Source organism: Myotis yumanensis, unplaced genomic scaffold (genome assembly GCF_028538775.1).
Source record: "Myotis yumanensis isolate MYYU_CA2020_CCGP unplaced genomic scaffold, mMyoYum1.0.hap1 SCAF_18, whole genome shotgun sequence".
Classification (NCBI taxonomy): domain Eukaryota; kingdom Metazoa; phylum Chordata; class Mammalia; order Chiroptera; family Vespertilionidae; genus Myotis; species Myotis yumanensis.
This window is the reverse complement of record NW_027223769.1, coordinates 17,718,214-17,737,684: the sequence shown is the minus strand read 5'-3', so window position 1 is coordinate 17,737,684 and position 19,471 is coordinate 17,718,214. Positions and strand designations below refer to the sequence as shown.

Genomic DNA, 19,471 nt, shown 5'->3' with positions numbered 1-19,471 from the left:
CTCATCGCTGCTTATTCTGTGGTTTAGGTACCAATTACGACTACGTGCGTGAGTTTAAAAGGAGCACAGGAACCTGGCACCACACTAAACCACTCCTTCCATCTGACCTCCGCCGCACTGGGTGTGCAGCCTTACGTATTGCAAATTGCAAGCTTTTCCGCCTGCAGCTTCAGCAAGGCTTATTCCGTATCCGTGTTCATTCACCTTGAAGAGGAAGCAGAGCCGAAGCAGAGCTCCTGACCAAGCACCATAAGGTGGCTCTATGCGAGGGGGACAGAGATGGCAGCCAAACCTTGCTCTGCGTGCCGGGCTTTGTGTGGTAACTCTGGTGGTTTTATAATGCTTAGGCGCTTGAGCTTCAGCTCTTGTTTGGGAGAACATGTAACTGTTGACAAACTGCCTGGGAGGAATTAGTTCCTCCAGTTAGATGTGTCTATAGACAAATGGAGGCTAGTCAGTGTCAAAAGGAAGAGGGAAGTGAGAATTGGCATAATGGAAAATACTAAAGTTAAAATACTAAGGTGCATTTTCCCTGAAGGGAACTCGTATCTGACTGCTGTGTACCTGGCTTTGGTAAACAAACAAACAAAAATCCATATATGCAAATCAACATACCCAAACATACCAAGACTGCTCTCTTCTGCACTTGGAAGGAAATATTATGCCTAACCCTGCCCAACAAATTAAGGATTGTGCCTAAAATGTTAGATTGTACTGTATGCCAGCTAGTCTCCATTTACTATTAGTATTCTGTGCTGAGAATATTTTTTAAACTATATTATGATGAATTGAAACTAAGATAAAATTTGTTTGGTGACATTCTATCTTAGTAATGTAAAGACTCAATAAATGAGTGAGTCAAGTTGCAGCCCTCATGTGACTTTAAAGGAAGTTGCTAAAATCTGTGTTAATTTAGATTAAGGTACGTCATGCCATACTTTCTGGGTGGTACTGGTGGAGTTGGGAAGGGTCTCAGCAGTGCCACTCGTCCTTCAGTTCATCAGAACCGTTTTCTAAATCGGTGGCCATTATAGACTAGGAGATTTTATAAAAGAAAGGCCTGAGTCAGACAAATAATAAAGGTCTGCTGTGACTGCAAAAACATACAAAAAAAAAACTGTCCAGGCAAAATATAAAGGGATCAAAACTTTTTTTTAAAAAATCTGTCTGAAAGCACACACAGTCTTGTTTACTACTGTTTAGGATTTGAAAACTTGTCTTAGAATGCGAACATGTGTTCAGAATCTAGTCTTTGTAGTAGAATTTTCTCAATGCCGTTCACTAGTAAGAGTTTTAGACAAATTATGATAAAGTTTGGCTGGTAGAATACACTACCTCAACCTAATTTCATTCTGTTCATAGTAGAGCAAATTCATCTTTTCCTCCTTTCCTATCTCTCACTCCCATGCCACTCTACCCACTTCCTATGGGGGGAACGTCTGTCATTAGTAGCATTTATCTTTAAAGATATTTTGTTTCCCATTCAAATTATACCACCTTAGTGTGAAATCAGGGACTTCAAAGTGCTTGATTGCTTCATCATTTGAATTTTATGCAATATCAGGTTTCTAGTCAATTGAATATAGAATTCTTCATTTTTAATTGTTTTCTACAGCTTTTTTCTCTCTCTTAGAATATGGCTGTATGCATAGCATTTTGCCATAAAGATTAATGTATAAATGTATCTATCCTCTGGTTGCAAATTTGAGACCAGGAATTTTTTTAGGAAACTGCTATATGGAATGTTTGTATGTTGTTAACATGCATATGAAATGTCGCTTGTGTTTTCCCACCGTGACAGAAAAAAGAGTGAGAGTTTTTGTTGTTGTTTTTAATACCCATTAGAAGTCAACACAATGCTATCAAAGTTGCTGAAAGGAGCCTTGCCTGTGGGGGTTCTAAAGAATGTTGTGTGTGGCTCATTTACTCTCCATTCTGGCAGAAGAGTTGGTAAAAGAAGGTATGAGGTTTTCATATTCTGTGTCAGGGCACGAGGCCAGGTTTGCCACACATTTATGTAACAGTCAAATTCAATCTGTAAATCAAAGCCGGTCTTTTTTCTTTGTGTTGTGTACCAGTCAGCTGTCCGCACACTTTCCCAAGGATACTTTGGATATTTATTCATCAAAGCAAGCTCCATGGCCACTGCAAAGAAAGAAAACTTGCTTTTTACAATTAGGTATCAGTTTTAGAAAAGATAAATTGCTGAAAAAATGAATTTGCTTTGGTAAAATATCTTGTACAGAACACAACTTTGACATTCAGAAGCTGCAGATGAGGTACATTACAGTGGTAATTGATATATTATTAAAGCCATGACAATCAGCAGTTCTCTCTTTTTTTAAAATTTCTGAAGTTTAAAATTCTTCCCGGTCTATGCCAGGCCTTTCCAAGGAGACAGTTCATTGTCCAGGCGTGAATGGGTCCCGGATGCAATATTGTCAGTGCCTGCATGACTTGGTCAATTCATTTTATAAAGTATTTTTTTAAATTCAGTTTGATGACACTATTGCTGCAGAAATTAGGGAATGTTTTATAAAATAAACTTGCCACATAATATGGGATGCAACAACTAACAAAAGCTGTTAAGTGCCAAACTGTTTTTTACTATATATAAATATAAAAATATTATGTTGGAGTGTAGGGATGTATTTAACTTTATTATGTTCCAAAATTAACCATGACTTTTTTTGTAAATTACAGTTATTTCAGTATTGTGAAATAAATTTTAACTTATTTCATGCAGGTTTGTGTTTTAACATTCCACTTATGACTTGAAACATCTTTTCTTGATAAATTTTTGATACTTCTTTTTCCATAAGGCACTTTTACCAGGAGTATGTTGGAATTGGCGGCTAAGGATAGATCTTAAAATTTTAAATATAATATCTTTGGGGGAAGTGCAATTTATTTTCATTATCCCACCAAACAGAAGGAAAGTTGTCTCAGGTTAGAATAAGTGAATATTTAAAGGATCTCTCCTATCCTACAGTCAAAAGTAGATTTGTTTGTTTATTTGTTTAACACATCCAAATGCAGATTTTTTCAAAGATTTTTAAGTGTTTAATTTACAGTGAAGTTTTGTGTGATTTTTTTTTGTGTGTGATAGTACTTATATCCTATGAGAGGAAAAGTGTGAGAAGAGAGATGAGAGAGCGAGAGGGAGAGAGAGAGAGAGAGAGAGTGAGAGAGTGTGTGTGTGTGTGTGTGTGTGTGTGTGTGTTACGTGACTTGGTAAGTCTGTTTGTGTATGTTTCCTTTGAATTGTAGTCCAGACTACGTATATTACTGTCTCCTGGTGCTTCAGATAAATTCTGAGCCTGTGGCCCTTCAGTTTATACTACTGTGTTACACTCATGTTGAGTGTAAATATTGATAAATTTGTAGTTTTACTTGGTGTTTGCATTTCTTTTCTTTAGTGGGATTAAAAGCAATGTTTACCAACTAGTAGTTGGTATGCTAAAGATTTGGCCTAAGAAATTTCTAAATTCATTGTGTATTTCATTAATTCGTTATTTCAGTAGGCTTTTTTCAAACTATAACAACCAAAAAGGGACATTTGGGGGATGTTGGACGGTGTATTGTCTGTATTGAAGTGTTCTATTATATTGCACTACCACTTTAATATGGCACTTTCTTCAGTGGTGCTTTAGAAGTGCCTTTTTAATCATAAGTGTGGGGGGTTCCCTAGGTGATGTATAGGAAATACATTCTTTATGCTGACATGGTAAAAATAGGGCTGTCTTTGCTATGGCACCTCAGTTACTCATGGCAGTAAGTTAGGTTTTTAGAGAAATACGTTAGCTGCCTTGGTTCATTGGGGTTCCATTTGAAGCGTTCCTACTTCAGCGTACCAAACCAGGATCCCAAAATGTTTTTCAGGGACCACTAAAAACACTGCAGTATTACCTTCCAAAATGTTGGCTTTCTTGATTCAAGAGGAGGCCTCCTGTGGTCAGATGAAGACATTTGATTATCTGGGGAGAGAATAAGATGCACTTCACTGCACATTGCATCCATTTAAAGAGTGCTGGGACCCCCTTAAAAAGCACCTGGTGGAAGGGAAGGGCGAGGTTGTCCTTGTTCAGTGGCTGCCCCTCGAGCCTCCGAGCCTTGGAGGAGGCTCTGATTAGTGCAGAAAAGCCTGCTCTGGGTTTTTTCAACAAATTATTGAGCACCTGCTAACAATTCTGCTTGGATTTCTGGGAAGCAGAAGAGTGAGGCAGATGTAGCACTGCCCTTCCTCTGGATTGTAAAGTCCTGTGGGCAGGGCCGTCCCTTAATCACCTGCGAATCCCAGTGCGTGCACACAGTAGGCAGTCAATAAATTTTGATGGGTGAATATAGAATGCTGTGATCAAAGTGATGTTCTTCACCGGATGGAAAAGTACCCTCCGAGAGTGACTTAAAATTTTTCTGGGTTTTAAATGCGAAAGTTTGTGCACAGATGGCTGGCCTTATAAAGTGGGAAACCAGCGCAGAATAAAAAACGCAAAGTGCCTGACATGTGACGCCCAACTCTATGGTCTCCACTTGTTCTGTAGGATTTTCGAGACCTCTGCTTGGCATACCTGATAACGCTTATCCTAGTGGCTACTGAGTTATATTTACTGCTCTTTACATGGGACTCTTTGATCCTGGCATCTGTGTGAAGGGGTGGTGCTCCCCACTGGACAGAGAGCAGTCCAGGGCCCAGTGGGTGCAGCTTCACTCCACTGCAGAGCAGCAGAATCCAGGCCTTGGGATTATCATTTCACTCCTCAGCCTAGTAGCCTATCACTTACCTTTCTAGGCCGACAAGGATGTTTATAAACATATCATAACCATGAAACCCCCAACCATATTTTTTGCAAGTTGCACAGATATAAGATGAAAGATCTTAGGTTTTCCTTATGAGTTAGCTATAGGAAATTTCAGAATTTACTGAAACAAGAAGTAATAAGTGTGTTTGAAAGAGAAGCTACTTTTGCGTTAAAGAGCTGAATCTTCGTTTATACTTCTCTTTCTTTTTTTTTTTAATATATTTTATTGATTTTTTCACAGAGAGGAAGGGAGAGAGATAGAGAGTTAGAAACATCGATGAGAGAGAAACATCGACCAGCTGCCTCCTGCACATCTCCCACTGGGGATGTGCCCGCAATCCAGGTACATGCCCTTGACCGGAATCGAACCTGGGACCTTTCAGTCCGCAGGCCGACGCTCTATCCACTGAGCCAAACCGGTTTCGGCAATACTTCTCTTTCTTGCCACATGTAATCAGTAAGGGACAAGACATTGTGTTTTAGAATGTTGAGAAAAGCGTTTTGCTAGTTTGTTAGTAACCCCTGAAGTATTCTTTCAAACCAGCTCAGAAATTACAGAAATGTGTGGTGTACGGTGAGGAATAGCCCACTTGCCCGTATTTGAGAACATGCACTCAGGTGAGAGTCTGTCCTGCCTGTTGGCAGTGAAGTCTCAGTAGTATTGATCTATAGATTTTTTTTTTTCAAGCCAGCTGACGTCTTTTAAAAATGTTTGTATTTTTCAGAAGGAACTCTATTGTTATTTTCATTTTAAACTTACCAACTTTGTCTCATTGCAAAAATCCCATTTCTCTGACCTCTGAGGCGCTCAGTTATGACTGTATTCTTTAAGAAAGCTTGTTCTTTCTTAATTCTGTCATTACAAGTTATCTAAGGGATTGGATCTTTAAATTCTATCTCTTTTAAATATCTAATAACAAAGTTTTAGATAATCAAATACCTAAAACAGTGTTGCATAATTATCTAGTGAGAAATGTCTCTTGCCTTCTCTCTCTCTCTCTCTCTCTCTCTCTCTCTCTCTCTCTCCTTTAATCCTCACCTGACGATATGTTTCCATTGCTTTTTAGAGAGAGTGGAAGGGAGGAGGAGAGACAGAGAGGGAGAAACATCGATGTGAGAGAGACACATCGATGGGTTGCCTCCCACACGCGCCCTTGACCTACTGGGGCTGGGGATTGAGCCTGCAACCGAGGTACGTGCCCTTAACCCAAATCAAATCTACAATCCTTCAGTCCGTGGGCCAGTGCTCTACCCAAACCGTGAGCCAACCCGGCAAGGGAGCCTTCTCTTTTATTTTGAAATAAAAACGAATCTTTTTAAATTGCCACTTAACTGAAATTTGGGCTAATTTTAACTTTTTATATTAATGTCCTCATGGCCCAACAAAGTTGTAAATTCTTCAATCACTGTGATGTGAATTAGAGAAGGTCCAAGCAGGAGGAAATTGACAGCCCAGACTTTGGGCCCACACCGCATAGATGGGAAGATGTGAGCCAGTCCGTCAGACCCTGGTAATAAACAGCCACTTCAAGTCATTCAGATCCCAAGTCTGTAGGTTCATCTTGCTTTCAGGTTGGTGAATTACATTTATTAGAACTTTATTTTTAGCATGTCAGAACAAATCGTAGGTTTTAAGTACCTTATTTTTATTCTTATTCATTAATTACAAATAAGGTGTACCTAAAAACCTTGGGTCATACTTTCTTAAGTTAAACCAATGAACATGGTTTAAATATAATTATGTGAAGCTTGCTTTATCATGTTTCCTGTTTAATCGGATGAGAATTACATGCACTTATTCCCTTGTTCTTCATGTTTATTGGAAAACTCTGTTCTCGGCTACCTCATTATGTGGTGTTGTGCTTGATCCCCTGCCAGTTTAGAAGAATTCAACACATTCTGTCCTTTGACAAAAGCCTGGAAGCAAGCAGTCAGCGGCCTTGAGGAATACAACTCTCTAAGGCGTATTTTCCATTTTACTGTTTTTATTTAAATAGGCACTTTTAATCAGGAGGAACAATAATTCTCCTAGAGCTGCTGCAAAGCGATTACTTGAAACTCAACTTGAACTTTAAAGTCTTTAAAAGACTATGTTTCCATAACGTAGAAAAGTAGTATATTTAAACACCACTCTGTGTAAAATGAGAGCTTCATTTCCATCCTTGTTAGGATCAGACAGGAAATGTGTCTATCTGTAATCTGACCTATTGTTTGGAACTTAGATGCTCGGGGCTACTGTTTTTCATTTTCTATAAGGTGCTATCATGAGCAGTTTAAGGATCTATTACATTATTTTCATGAATTTGTTTCCCAAGAATCTTAACTTCTGATGAAAATCTAGGCTCATGACTGGATTCTCTGCTCCTTTAGTTCTGATAACCTGGGGTCTTAAAAGGCGGCTCTGAAAGTGTTTCCCAGGTGCAGGGTTGCGGCTGGCCGAACAACATAGAGCTGCATTATACTTAAAACTGCGTGATCGGATTTGCTGCTGGGCCAGGGAGGCATCCCCACCTCCCCTTGTGTGTGCCTCCTCCACATGGCTCATCCGTTCTGTGGGCAGACCCGCCCTTCAGGAGCTGTTTGTGATGGAAATGGCCCACTATCCCTAGTGCTCAGAAGCGTGATGCCCATTCCTGAAAAACACGCATGCTAGGGATAACATAGGAGGTGAAACCTGAAAACGTAGCCGTCCTTGTGCGGGAAGGTTTCCTTTTTACACTTGTGCTTTTTAGAGGCTTTTCGCAGGACCGCTTCTGACAGTAGAGTGGCCGTTTCTCCTCAGCCGACACCCGGTCAGCACCCGAGGGTCGGCAGCAGGCCGAGACGTTTCCTTAGTGGTTCCCAAGAGAACCAAGGCTCACCCCTCTCAAGTCCCAGACTTTTTATTGTAATGATTTTGAGGAAAACATCCGCAAACATTGACATAGTTTCCTGAGCGAACCTAGTGGTTCCGGGCAGGTGCGGACTTGCGGTGCCAGGTGCCTGGGGTGTGAAGACGTCCCCCGCTGGCAGCTGTGTGACTTCGGAGGCCCTTTAACTCTGAGGCTTGGTTCCCTACCTGGAAGTGGAATGACGGGCAGGGCTGCTGTGAGGATGAAGTGAAGTGGGAAGGTGAGAACTTGGGCTCCTGGGACCCGGCACACAAATGGCAGTGGTGGTGATGGCCATGGCTGCTGTTGCCACTCATCTCAGCTTCTGGTCTGATTCTGTCACTCCTGTGGGGTAGGGCTGCCCTGCGCTGTATATCCCCGCTTTAGTGCGTCCTTCATTCTCGTGTCGCCGCGTGACGTACAAGTAAATGTGTATTTGTGTCAATAGGAGTGTTTACTTTCCAGACCCACGCTACCACTCTCCTACTTCTCCAGTATTTAAGTTTAAAGGGATTCTGGGTAGCTGAAATATCCCAAAATATGTGTTTAGTATATTTAGAGTTGTTATGAATAACCCTCAATTCAGAATTTGCCTCATGAAGCCCTCTAATAACACTTAAAGCTTTTTACCAAACCTGAATTTTTCTTTTTTCCCTAAAATATCAAAAATAGTAGATTCTATTGGTCAAATAAACTAGATATCTTCTAGGTCTCTGTCTGAGATCAGTAGACCTAAACTATGCTCTCATAACTTAGATGCAGTGCAAAACTTAAAAACAAGCAAACACAATTCGTTACCAGTGTGAGTGTGAGTTTGTGTGTGTATAGAACTTCTGTACCTTAAAAATAAAGAAGGATATTTAACAGAGATACAACAGTGAGCTACTTAAGCCTTTTATCCTTTTACAATAAAACTTTCTTTTCAGTTCAGATTATGGGACTGGTAGATTTATTAGTATGTGACATGCCCAGCTTATCGTAATTTCAGTAAGACATTTGATAAAGTCAGGAGAAAAGGAAGTAGAAATAGGGTTGAAAGGGTGGAGAAATGGATCGAATAGCCACACCCAGGCGGTGTTGAGAAGAATGGATCCTTGTCCGTGTGGAATGAGGTACACTAACAGTGTCCAATTTTAACATTTTTATTACTCACTTGTATAAAAAAAATAAAAGGCAGACAAAAATACTGGGACAGATTAAGTATTAGGTGTTAGGTTCTGTAGTGCTCTGTATAATCTATTAAAATGGCTGAATATAAAGTCTTCTGTCTAGGTTCAGAAAAGATAGTTCCTCATTGAAAAAGAAAGAAAATGATGAGGTGGGGAGGGGGCAGATCATTGATAATTTGAACATAAGCCAAACTGTTTAAAAAAATAACAGCACATGTTTGTGTGGGGGCTGGTAGCTAGAAAAGGAAGTCTGTTTTGCTCTTCCATCCGCCCACGGGCTGCATTGCTAGGCCCCTGGACCACTGCATTTAGTTGCCCTTCTAGGCACCACCATTTGGGAGACCTGAGCAAGTCTGGAGCCCCCACACCTACCCCCAACCCCAAGGATGGCAGCCAGAGTGGTGAGCACACCGGAAACCGTAACCAGAACCTTTGAAAGCCTGAGGCTCTGGCTGCAGGGAAGTCATATATATCATATATATATATATATTACTCTATATCAGAGAGGAAGGAAGAAGGAGAGAGAGATAGAAACATCAATGATGAGAGAATCATTGATCGGCTGCCTCCTATGTGACCCCCCACTGGGGGGTCAAGTCCACAACCCGGGCATGTGCCCTGACCAGGAATCAAACCGTGACCTCCTGGTTCATAGGTCGATGCTTAACCACTGAGCCACGCCAGCCAGGCTACAGGAAAATCTTTAGAAAGACCAATGGGTGTGCTCCACAATGCCTGGCTCAGGCCAGTGGGCAGAAGTTTGTGAGTTTTAGAACTTTCAAATAGAGTCACCTTGTGGTAAAATGGGTGCTTTCTGTGGTTCTGAACACTCATCTCTGAAAGTGCTCTCAAGGGGATTCCCGCAGCTATGACTAAGTCAGTGAGAGAGTTCCTGCATTATGGCAGGATATTGGTTACCATCTCCAACACTCCTGCAAACAGAGATTCTGTAAACAGTAAAAAAGAAAAAAATGATCATGTTCGTACTTGAACTTTCACATTGTCTTCGAGGAGGAGAGTCTTGTTCCTTGAACCAGCCCTCTCTCCCCTGTTCTTTCCTCCTCTCCATTCCTCGCTACCCACCAGCTCACCATCTCTTGATTGCGCCCACTGGCCAACAGTTACAGCTGTCTTCAACAGAACTTCCAAAAATATATTTCTAGAGATTTCCCTTAAACCATATTGTCAACTAGAACAGTGATTCTTGCTTTTTCTATATGTTTTGTTTCAAATCTCTTAGCATCTCTGCAGATTTCAGAAGCTATAACTAAAAATTGTATTCTATCCTGAGAAGAATTCCCACAGGACCCGGTTTGTCTCTCCCTCTTCTGTGAAGGCACAATACCGTCCACTAAGGAGGGAGGGAGGGCCCAGCGCTGTGTGTCCTTCCTGACCCCGTGGCCTTGCGAAAGATCTGCCCCGAATCAGAGGGAACAAGCAGAACCTGGGACACCCACCCCTGTGCTCGCGAGGGAGCCATCTGTTTTTTTCTTACTCGTGTTTTCTCCCGGTTTCTTCTCTTAATAATAGCCTTGGGTTTGAACCCGTGTTGTTTTTCTTCCATGTCCTGTCGTGGCGATCCCAAGATACCGCTAGGTGCACTCTGAGAAAATGGACCCTCCCAACAGTTGGCACTTCTTTCTGTGCCAGTGGAGGGGCTTTCAAGGTGAAAGAGGTTATTGTGGTCACGTTAAGAGTACTCTCTTTTCACCCTTTTCTTGGCAATCACATGCCACCTTGCCCTCCGTCCCTCATCCCCTACCTCTCTTACCTGATGTTTTAACTGCTTGAATTATGCATTCAAAAAAAGGGGTGGGGGAGAATCTTCTAGTTCCCCAGACCATTAGCCTGAAAATATTTGTTGCAAAGGCATTCTTCTGGGAGCCCGGACCTGGGCTTTGTGACTCGCACTTTCCACAGCCAGCACATCCTGGCTAAAGAGAGCCAGACCGAGGGCCCAGGCCCTGCGCTCCCCGAGTCTGCAGCAGGTCAGAACCCAGCCCAGAGCTTCTCCCACCTGAGGCATCACCAACTACGCGTCGGCTCCTTAGGCAACTGGAGACTAGGACGGCCTCCCTGGGGTCCAGGCGGTCCCCTTCCTTGCCTGCACGGAGGCCCCCAAGGCTCCTCTCTGGGCAGGAGAAGGGGCTCCAGTGCCACATGTACTACCTCAACACCACCCAGGAGGCCCTGTGCGGGCCCCAAACTGTCCGAGAGGTGGGCCAGCAGCTCTTGGAAACGAGGTGGGCCAGCAGCTCTTGGAAACTGGCCTCAACAGGAGCCCCCACGTGCCTGCAGCCCGAGCAGGACGTCCGTGCGGGCGCTGTTCTGCGCCGCTACTGCTGGCTCCGTCAGGGCAGAGTGGGGCCAGGGCTTCCCTTTCTTGAGCTCTGGCTGAAAACACCGCACTCCAGGTTGCGTAGAGTCAGAAATTAGAATTGTTTACAGTAAGAGAGAGGCCTTTTCCTATTTTTTCAAAAGGAATTTTTGCTTTAGAACAAACTCCAGAAAATAAACGTATTATTAATCTAGCTTATGCTCATTGAATTGGACTCTTATGCTTTGTAAACATTATGTAGGCTGTAGTACATGGAGCAGAGGGCTTCCATCCGTTTAAAAACAAACCTCAGTTCATGTGGGTTCATAGCATCCTCTTCCTGCAGCGGGGGGTGGGGTGGGGGCTCAAAATTCACATTCTACATGAAAACAGATCACCCCCAATCCATGGGGCCGATAGTCTTATGGTGGGAAATGTGTCAGGTGGCCTTTAGTTGAAAAACCACAGGCTATTTGGGAAACTTGCTTAGTAACCAATCCGTGGCGTTTTCTGCTGACGGGATCTTTTCACTTTGACTCACCTGTAACACAGCTTTTGTTTGGTTCCTCACCCCTGTACCCCCGAAAGTCACCAGTGGGGTGGTGATGCTCATTTTGTTTTGAATCATTCCATTTGTGAACCGTGACAATCACACAAAAAATAATCGCGGCTTTGGCAGAAATGGTGAACGACCATTGCAGCCAATTCTGCAGTTTGTATTCATAGAACTGGGAGTGAACTTAGAAAAGCGCCTCCCTCCTCTCCCCATTGGCTCTCGGCCTCATCAGGAACCATTGCAGAAGCGCCTCGAGCAGGCTCGGCAGCCTCGTCTCCATCGCTGTGTGTGCCTGGTGACAGACATGCTTGTATCTGTGAATGAGACCCATCCATAGCTCATGTTTTCTAGCACTGATGTCGGCCTTCTGTTCTGAGGGGAAACTATCAGGGGAGTTCCTGAAAATAGGGTTGTAAATCCAATGTGACTCTCCCAGACTCAGGACCGATCTTCACAGTGGGCCCTGGTCCGGCTGAGTGGCCAGGTCCCTCCTATTGGCTGGTGCCTCTGCAGTACCAGGTGCCAAATATGTGACAGTCACACTTGTTTGTCAAAAACCGGTTTTTAGCACCCTCTTGATTTGTCATTTTGTTGCTTTTAATACCATAAGGAAAATTCTATAAATACCATATAAATAGCCAATTCCCAAAATACCATATCAGAATTCATCCTGTTAAACACAAACCTTTTTTAATGAACATATCTATCTCTTCTGACGGGGTACATACAGAATAATTTTAAATTTAAATCCTGCAGCTTTTATTATCTAGTAAGATTCCAAGTTGAGAAGTCTACTTAGGCATGTGTTCAGATTAGGTTGCATTGTGTGTGATAAGGTATCTTGATCTTCAAAGAAACGCCTGCTACTGAAAAACAGGGATTTGCAATGAGAAATAGATGAGCTAAATGAAAGACATTGTACAGAGAGTTCAAAATATTTGAAGTTCCAGGAAGTGGACACTCGCGCAGTTGTACTCCCCACTTCAGTAGCGCAGTAGAGAAACCTGCTGATGTGATTCAGTAAAACGTCGTGTCTCGGACATCCCGGGGTCCAAATGTACTTGTTCCGTGGAGTAATTTTCTATTTCTTTGCTGGTATGACATTTAGTGAAGCCGAAGTAATTTTGAATTGGTAACCTTTCTTACAAAGTTGCTTTGTGGTTTACAAGTAACACTGATGCAAAAAGGATATGTTAACTTTCTTCGATGCCTAGCACGTGCTGTGTTTACATGCTTCAGTCTGTCGTGGGGTGACTGTGGGTCGGTCCCTTTTCTGAGCACAGGGACTCTGTGCTCTGGGAACACATTGCCATTGTGCTGTTCTCTTGTACTGAGGATCAGTGAAAGTGTTTTATCTTTTTTATGTAGTTTGTATTGACTGGATTTTATAACTGTAAGAAAACAAACCAGAGTGTTGTATTTTGACCTGAAATTTGTGTATGGTAAAGTGCTTTTGTTTTATGTATTGGAAGTTCATTAAAACTTGAAATATTTTCTAGAAGGGTACGGAGCAAAATGGATCGTCTTTAAGCTGTTTAATTAACCTAATAAAACAATTTGACGGGGAAGGCATTCTCATTGGCTCTCATTTGTACCGTGGTTCCTGCTAACTCACCGTTCTTGATACAGCTGGACGTGATTTACGAATGGAATGTTGCCTTTTTTACGTCACAACCTAAACAGTTGGGTGTCGGCCCCCTGGCTCCTTGGCAGCCACACCCCAGTCATTGCCCGGGCGTCCTCCACCCCCGTCAGAATCCATCTCCACACTGTCTTCCCACAGAACAGTGTCAGATTCCTTTCCTCTGAAGAAAGAGAGAAATTAGACTTCAGAGCAGTAGAGAACCTTGATGTCAAGGGTGGAGTTACATGTTGGAGAATTCCGTCTGTGGAAAGTAGAATTCTCTATCATTTCCTCCGGCCACCCTGCCAGACACTGTAACCTGCAAAGACCAGTGGCACCAAAACAGATGTCAGAGGCTGGCCTCCGCTGCAGGCAAGCAGCAAGGAACTTAGAATCGCCCAGCGATGTCCAGTTACAGCAGTAAAGCCCCCTGGAATCACTCCCAAATCACGGAAAACTAGAAGAGATGGGATAGTCAGCGTTAGTCCTATGGCAGGACGTAATACAGTTTTGGAAGTTGGTTTTCATTTCCTTCTACCTTCCACAGCAAGGTTGCAAGGTCTCCAAGCCTTTTTATCGCTGGAAGTGGGAGGGTTGCTGTGGAACTTTCTTTAAACAAAGTCTTAGCCAGAAACCAGCTGGATGTGGAAAGTGCAGCTGTCGGGAGCCTGAAGCTCTGCCCCGAGGTGCCCAGGCCTCCCTCCAGCAGCACCGAGGAGTCCTGGCCGGGCCCACCCTCTGCGAACCCTCAGTCTCCCTTTCTTGTCTCTAAAATGAGACTGAATCCCTCGATTTCCTCGACTGGAGGACAAAGGTAGTGAGTGAGTCCTCATTGTGTTGAGCCAGCGCTTTGAAAGGGAGGGATAAATCGTCACACACACTGGAATGGCTCTAATAATATAATGCAAAAACAATATAATAATTCAACAACGATAATAATACAACAGCAACAGAAAATAAGTGTTGCCAAGATTGTGGAGAAATTGGAACCCATGTACATCGCTGGTGGGAATGTAAGATGGTGCAGCCACTGTTGCACCCAGAGGCGGTTCCTCAACAAGCTAAGAGTCACCATGTCCCCCAGCAGTTGCAATCCTAGGTGTATATACCCAGGAGAAGTGAAAACGGACTCAAATACTAGAACACAAACGTTCATAGCAGCCCTCTTCACATTAGCCTAAAGTAGAGCCAGCCCTAAAAATGCAGCGATGGATGAATGGGTTCACAAAATGTCGTCCATCCATGCAGTGGACTATAGATCATTCTGAAAAAGAAGGAGGCGCTGACACAGGCCACAGCGTGGATGCACCCTGACAACATGATGCTAAGTGAAAAGCCAGACCACCAAGGACCACACAGCATAGGGTTCCATGTATATGAAGTGACCAGAATGAGCAAATCTGCAGAGACAGCGGGTGAGGGGTTGCCAGGGCCTGAGGGGAGGGGCATGGGGAGTGACTGCTGATGGCTTTCCTTGGGGGTGATGAAGTGATGCTCACACAACACTGAATGTGGCAGATGCCACCAAATTGTACACCCATAAATGGTTTGTGTTCTGTGACGTTTATCTCCATAAAAAAGGAGGGATCAACAAAGGGAGCAAATAAGAAAAAAGATCCACACACGGGCCCTGGCCAGTGTGGCTTGGTTGGAGCATTGAAAGGTTACAGATTCTATTCCAAATCGGCACATACTTGGGTTTCAGGTTCAATCTCCAGCCCCGGTCGGGGCGAGTGCAGGAGGCAACTAATCCTTGTTTCTCACATCAATGTCCCTCCCTCTCTCCCGCCCCTCACCCCAAAATCAATGAACATGTCCTCGGGTGAAGATTAGAAAAAAAGATCAACACTGGATGCCGCGTGGTTGGGAAGATGGAGGAAATGGGGAATCCACCTTCACATCCCAGGTGGTGTGCACTGAAGACGGCCCTGGGTGGCAAGATTCAGGCTGGAGGGGGCCCGGGGTCTGGTGCCTGCGGGCAGGTTGCTCTGCGCGGCCACTATGTGCGTGTCGGCCACTGTTGGAGGGGATCTCCACACCATCAGGAAATTGAAAGGAGCCTTTTGAACTACTTTTCTAAATTACATTCAAGAGGACCCAGCCCACCAGTTCCATGCCAGTCTGCTGAGTTCACATCCAGCCTCCGCCACCACCTCGTTCTTTGGCTAGTTCCTTACCCCTGTACCCCAGTCTCCTGGGGACAATGACAGGCCCTCCAGCCACAGGGTCGTGGTGAGAAATAAAGGAGCTGCCATGTGGTACCGAGAACCAAGGCCGGCACACGTGAAGGCCTGTGCTGGTCCCTAGGCTTTTGTCTCAGCCCCACTGGGGCTGCTGCTTGTACACGGGGCTGACGGGAGCCGTGTTTTGCACACTCTCCCCACTGCCTCGCCCAGGCTGCTGCTTCCCCAGGGGCAGTCACAGCCTCCTCTCCGTCCCGGGCACGGCAGTGGGCATGGCAGGACGGCGAAGGTCCGGCCCCTTGGTGCTGCCCGGGAACCACAGCCACTCCTAAACTGTTTGCAGGGCAAGGCTCCCCCAGCTGGAGGGGGTGCTGAGAGAATTCCCAGCCTGGGGATCTTACCGTAAGGGTGGATGTATTTTTATCCAGCAGGATATACTTATCAGCTACGGCCAGGAAAGGGGAAACTGACAAACAATTCCAGGCCGGCCAGCTCCTCCAGCCGCTGTAGCTGCTGATTCCCCAAGGCAGCTGGAGGGCTGGGGGGAGGAGGAACCGTGTCAGCTGTCTTTCTTCCCATCCTAACACTTAACATCCCAGGCTCCAAGGTGGGTCCTCTGCTGCTAATTGTCATCCTCAGCATGCCTGCGAGGTCATTATGATCCTCACTTAACAGATGAGGAAAGTACAAGCCATTAAGTCACTTGCTCCAAGTCACATGGCTGGTCTGAGGCAGAGCTGGGGAGTGGACCCAGGTCTGTGTGATACCCAGGTCTGCATTCTTCCTACAACTGACCTTTCACCTTTGTGCCATCTCTGTGTTATTAGGCCCATACGGTGGTAGGGGCAGTAAATAAGTTTGTTTTGCGGGTTCCCAGAGCACCCAGCCCTGGAGACATGGCCAGAGGAGCCAGCTGTGCTCAGGGAACTCCCTTATTCTCATTCTGCAGGAAAAAACTTGAGACGCCCTAACCCCTTAGTAGACGGAGTGATGACCCCCTCTGCCCCCAAATATATCCATGTCCTAATCCCAGAATCAGCGACTCTGTCACCTGACGTGGCAAAGGGGACTCTGCAGGTGTGATTAAGTTAAGGATCTTGAGATGGGGAGATGATTTTGAGTGACCCAGGTGGGCCCAATGTCATCACAAGGTCCTTGCAGTAGGGAGTCAGGAAGGTCAAAGGGAAGATGTGACAACAGGAGCAGAGGCTGGAGGGATGCAGGGCCACAGGCCAAGGAATGTGGGCAGCCCCTGGAAGTGGAAAAGGCAAGGAAACTCTTCTCCCTGAGCCTGCAGGAGGAAGACAGCCCACCAACGCCTCGGTGTAGCCCCGTGTAACCCACGTGGGACTGCTGACCTCCAGACTGTAAGGGAATGTGTGTTGTTTTAAGCCACCCAGTTTATGGTCATTTGTTACAGCAGCCGCAGGAAACTGAACCTCACCCTGTAGAAGTTTGGATCTGACTAGTCTAGAAGGGCCAGGAACCGGACCCGGTGATTCTAACGTGCAACCATCGTGCAGAACCATCCACATCTCAGACATCTGGCTCCCAGGGTTGGCGGGGCATTGCCACGGCTTTTGTAAGCCAGGACTCACTGGTGCTGCTTTGCCCTAGATCTGAGCCACTCAAACCTTCTACCTACAGAGGCGACAGCAGAAGTCCCCGGGCCCACCTGAGGTCCTGGAGGCCTCTGTACCCAGCTCCCTTCCTTCCAGGGCAAGGAACCTCCTGTCTTTACCAGCAGTCTCTGCTGATTCCTCTCAACTTTTCTAAAAAACCCCTCCCCCCAAACCTAGCCTCTCGCTTCACAGTCTGCTTTCTCAGTTTGTGGAACCCCCACCACATCACTCTGCAGCTTAAGAACCCTTTGCTGCTGTCCCGCTGTTTTAAGAATGAAACCCAGCCCTTGCACTGTGGCCTCTGAACCTCTGCAAAATGTTTTACCCACCACTCCAGCTTCATTTCTGTGCCACTGGACACTTCATCCTCCAGCCTCAGGGCCTTCTGTGACCACAGGACATTGGCACGTGCTGTGTCTCTCCGCCTAACACTCATCCTGGCCGCAGCTTCTCATCCTTCAGGGTGAAGCATCAGTGGCACCTGGTTCCAGGGGACTTCTCTGCTCTTCTCCCCAACTCTGTATTTGAAGGGCTGGAAATGCTGAAAAGGGCTGAGGTTCCAAAGGGATGAAGAGCTTAGAGCAGTGGTTCTCAACCTTCCTAATGCCACAACCCTTTAATACAGTTCCTCATGTTGTGGTGACCCCCAATTTCATTGTTACAAATTGAACATAATTAAAGCATAGTGATTAATCACAAAAACAATATGTAATTATATATGTGTTTTCCGATGGTCTTAGGCGACCCCTGTGAAAGGGTCGTTCGACCCCCCAAAGGGTCACGACCCACAGGTTGAGAACCACTGGCTTAGAGACTCAACTGCTGGTTCTCTACAAATACAAGTAACATACAATGTAAATAACCGAACATGGGCTCTTTTCAGCTCATCTTTCACTTTTTCGCTCTCCAAGGAGGCCCAGGTAGGAGAGATGGTTCACTTCTCTGAGGGCTACTGTCAGAATAGCTGAAGAGTCAGTCCGAAAAGACAAGGGACACTCAGCCTCAGGCTTAGGAATCAGCAGACGGAGGCAGCACTGCTCAGCACATACTCTGCTGCCCTGTGGAAATGTGGGCCTCGTGTGGCCAGACCTTCTGATTTTCCCCCAAAGCTGGAGTTTTACGTGAACTGCTCTGGTTTCTGTACTTAACATTAGTTTAATTTTTTGGAAAAAGTATTACACTGTTCAGACCAGCATATATGTCTGTGGGCCTGACTTCTGACTTCTGTCCTATTGATCACTTTGTTGATGTCTCTCCGACCCCGGGTGGCTTGAAAAGCATGGCCATAGGGGAGTTCATTTTCCCATCTCCTGAGTCTGGGCTGGTCTTGTGACTCACCATCCCAATAGAATGTGGCTGGGCCCCAAATGGCCTTTGCCATTTGGCCTCTGAAACCCTCTAGCCCAGTTGAGCCACCTGGTGACAACTGAGGCTACAACTGACCCCAGATAAGACCAGCAAAAGAACCGTCCAGCTGAGCCCAGCTCAAATTGCAGAATTGTGAGGAAATAAATGATGGTTCTTTTAAGCTGTATGCGTGGGATGTTTGTTATGCAGCAATAGATAACTGATACGTAGCTCTTATAATCTTTCATCATCTTTATTTATTTTGTTTACTTTTTGTCTCGCTCCCCTGCTCATCCCACTCCACACACACTCCCTGGAATGCTGGCTCCATTAACCCACAGACCTTGTCTGTCTTGTTCCCTGTTGGGTTCCCAGTACCCAGTGGGTGCTCAGTAAATATCTTTTGAAAGAATGTTGTAAATGAGTGTTGAAGGGAACCAGCTTCCTAGACTTATGGCTCCTCTTCCATCGTGTTTTTTTAATTAATAATTGATTGATTGATAATCCCTGCCCGAGGATATTTTTCCACTGATTTTCAGGGAGAGTGGAAGAGAGAGGGAAAGACAGAGAGAAACATCAATGTGAGAGAAACACATCGATTGGTTGCCTCCTGCAGGAACCTCGACCAGGACCTGGGCTGGGGAGGAGCCTGCAACCAAGGTACATGCCCTTGACCGGAATCAATGCCAGGACCTTCGATCTGTAGGCTGACACTCTGTTCACTGAGCCAAACCGACTAGGGCCATTGTGTTATTTTAAATTTAGGGAGGTGCCTTAGACCGCCACGCCACATCCCATTGCAAACAGAGTGGAAGAGGTCTGGCTTCACACATGGAGCCCTTCACCCCTCTGAGCCCCAGCTGCCTTTACACGGGAACAGAGGCTGGTGCTGGAAGGGCTGCGGGAGGCTGGCCCGCGATGCACGCCCTGCCTGTAGCGCATCTCGCTCCGGGCCTGGCTTGTGGAGGAACTCGGGAACGT

General features: G+C 45.2%; 1 protein-coding gene across 2 annotated transcripts in view; it reads left to right on the top strand.

The window, feature by feature from the left end:
* Positions 1 to 13,274, top strand: part of GAN (gigaxonin) — a 69,677-nt gene extending 56,403 nt beyond the window's left edge. For both annotated transcript variants that reach the window (XM_070398777.1, XM_070398778.1), the window contains exon 11: positions 28 to 13,274. In XM_070398777.1, the coding sequence (XP_070254878.1) occupies positions 28 to 209 (182 nt within the window). In that variant the 3' untranslated portion in view covers positions 210 to 13,274. The remainder of the gene's footprint in view (positions 1 to 27) is intronic.
* The last annotated feature ends 6,197 nt before the right edge of the window (positions 13,275 to 19,471 follow it).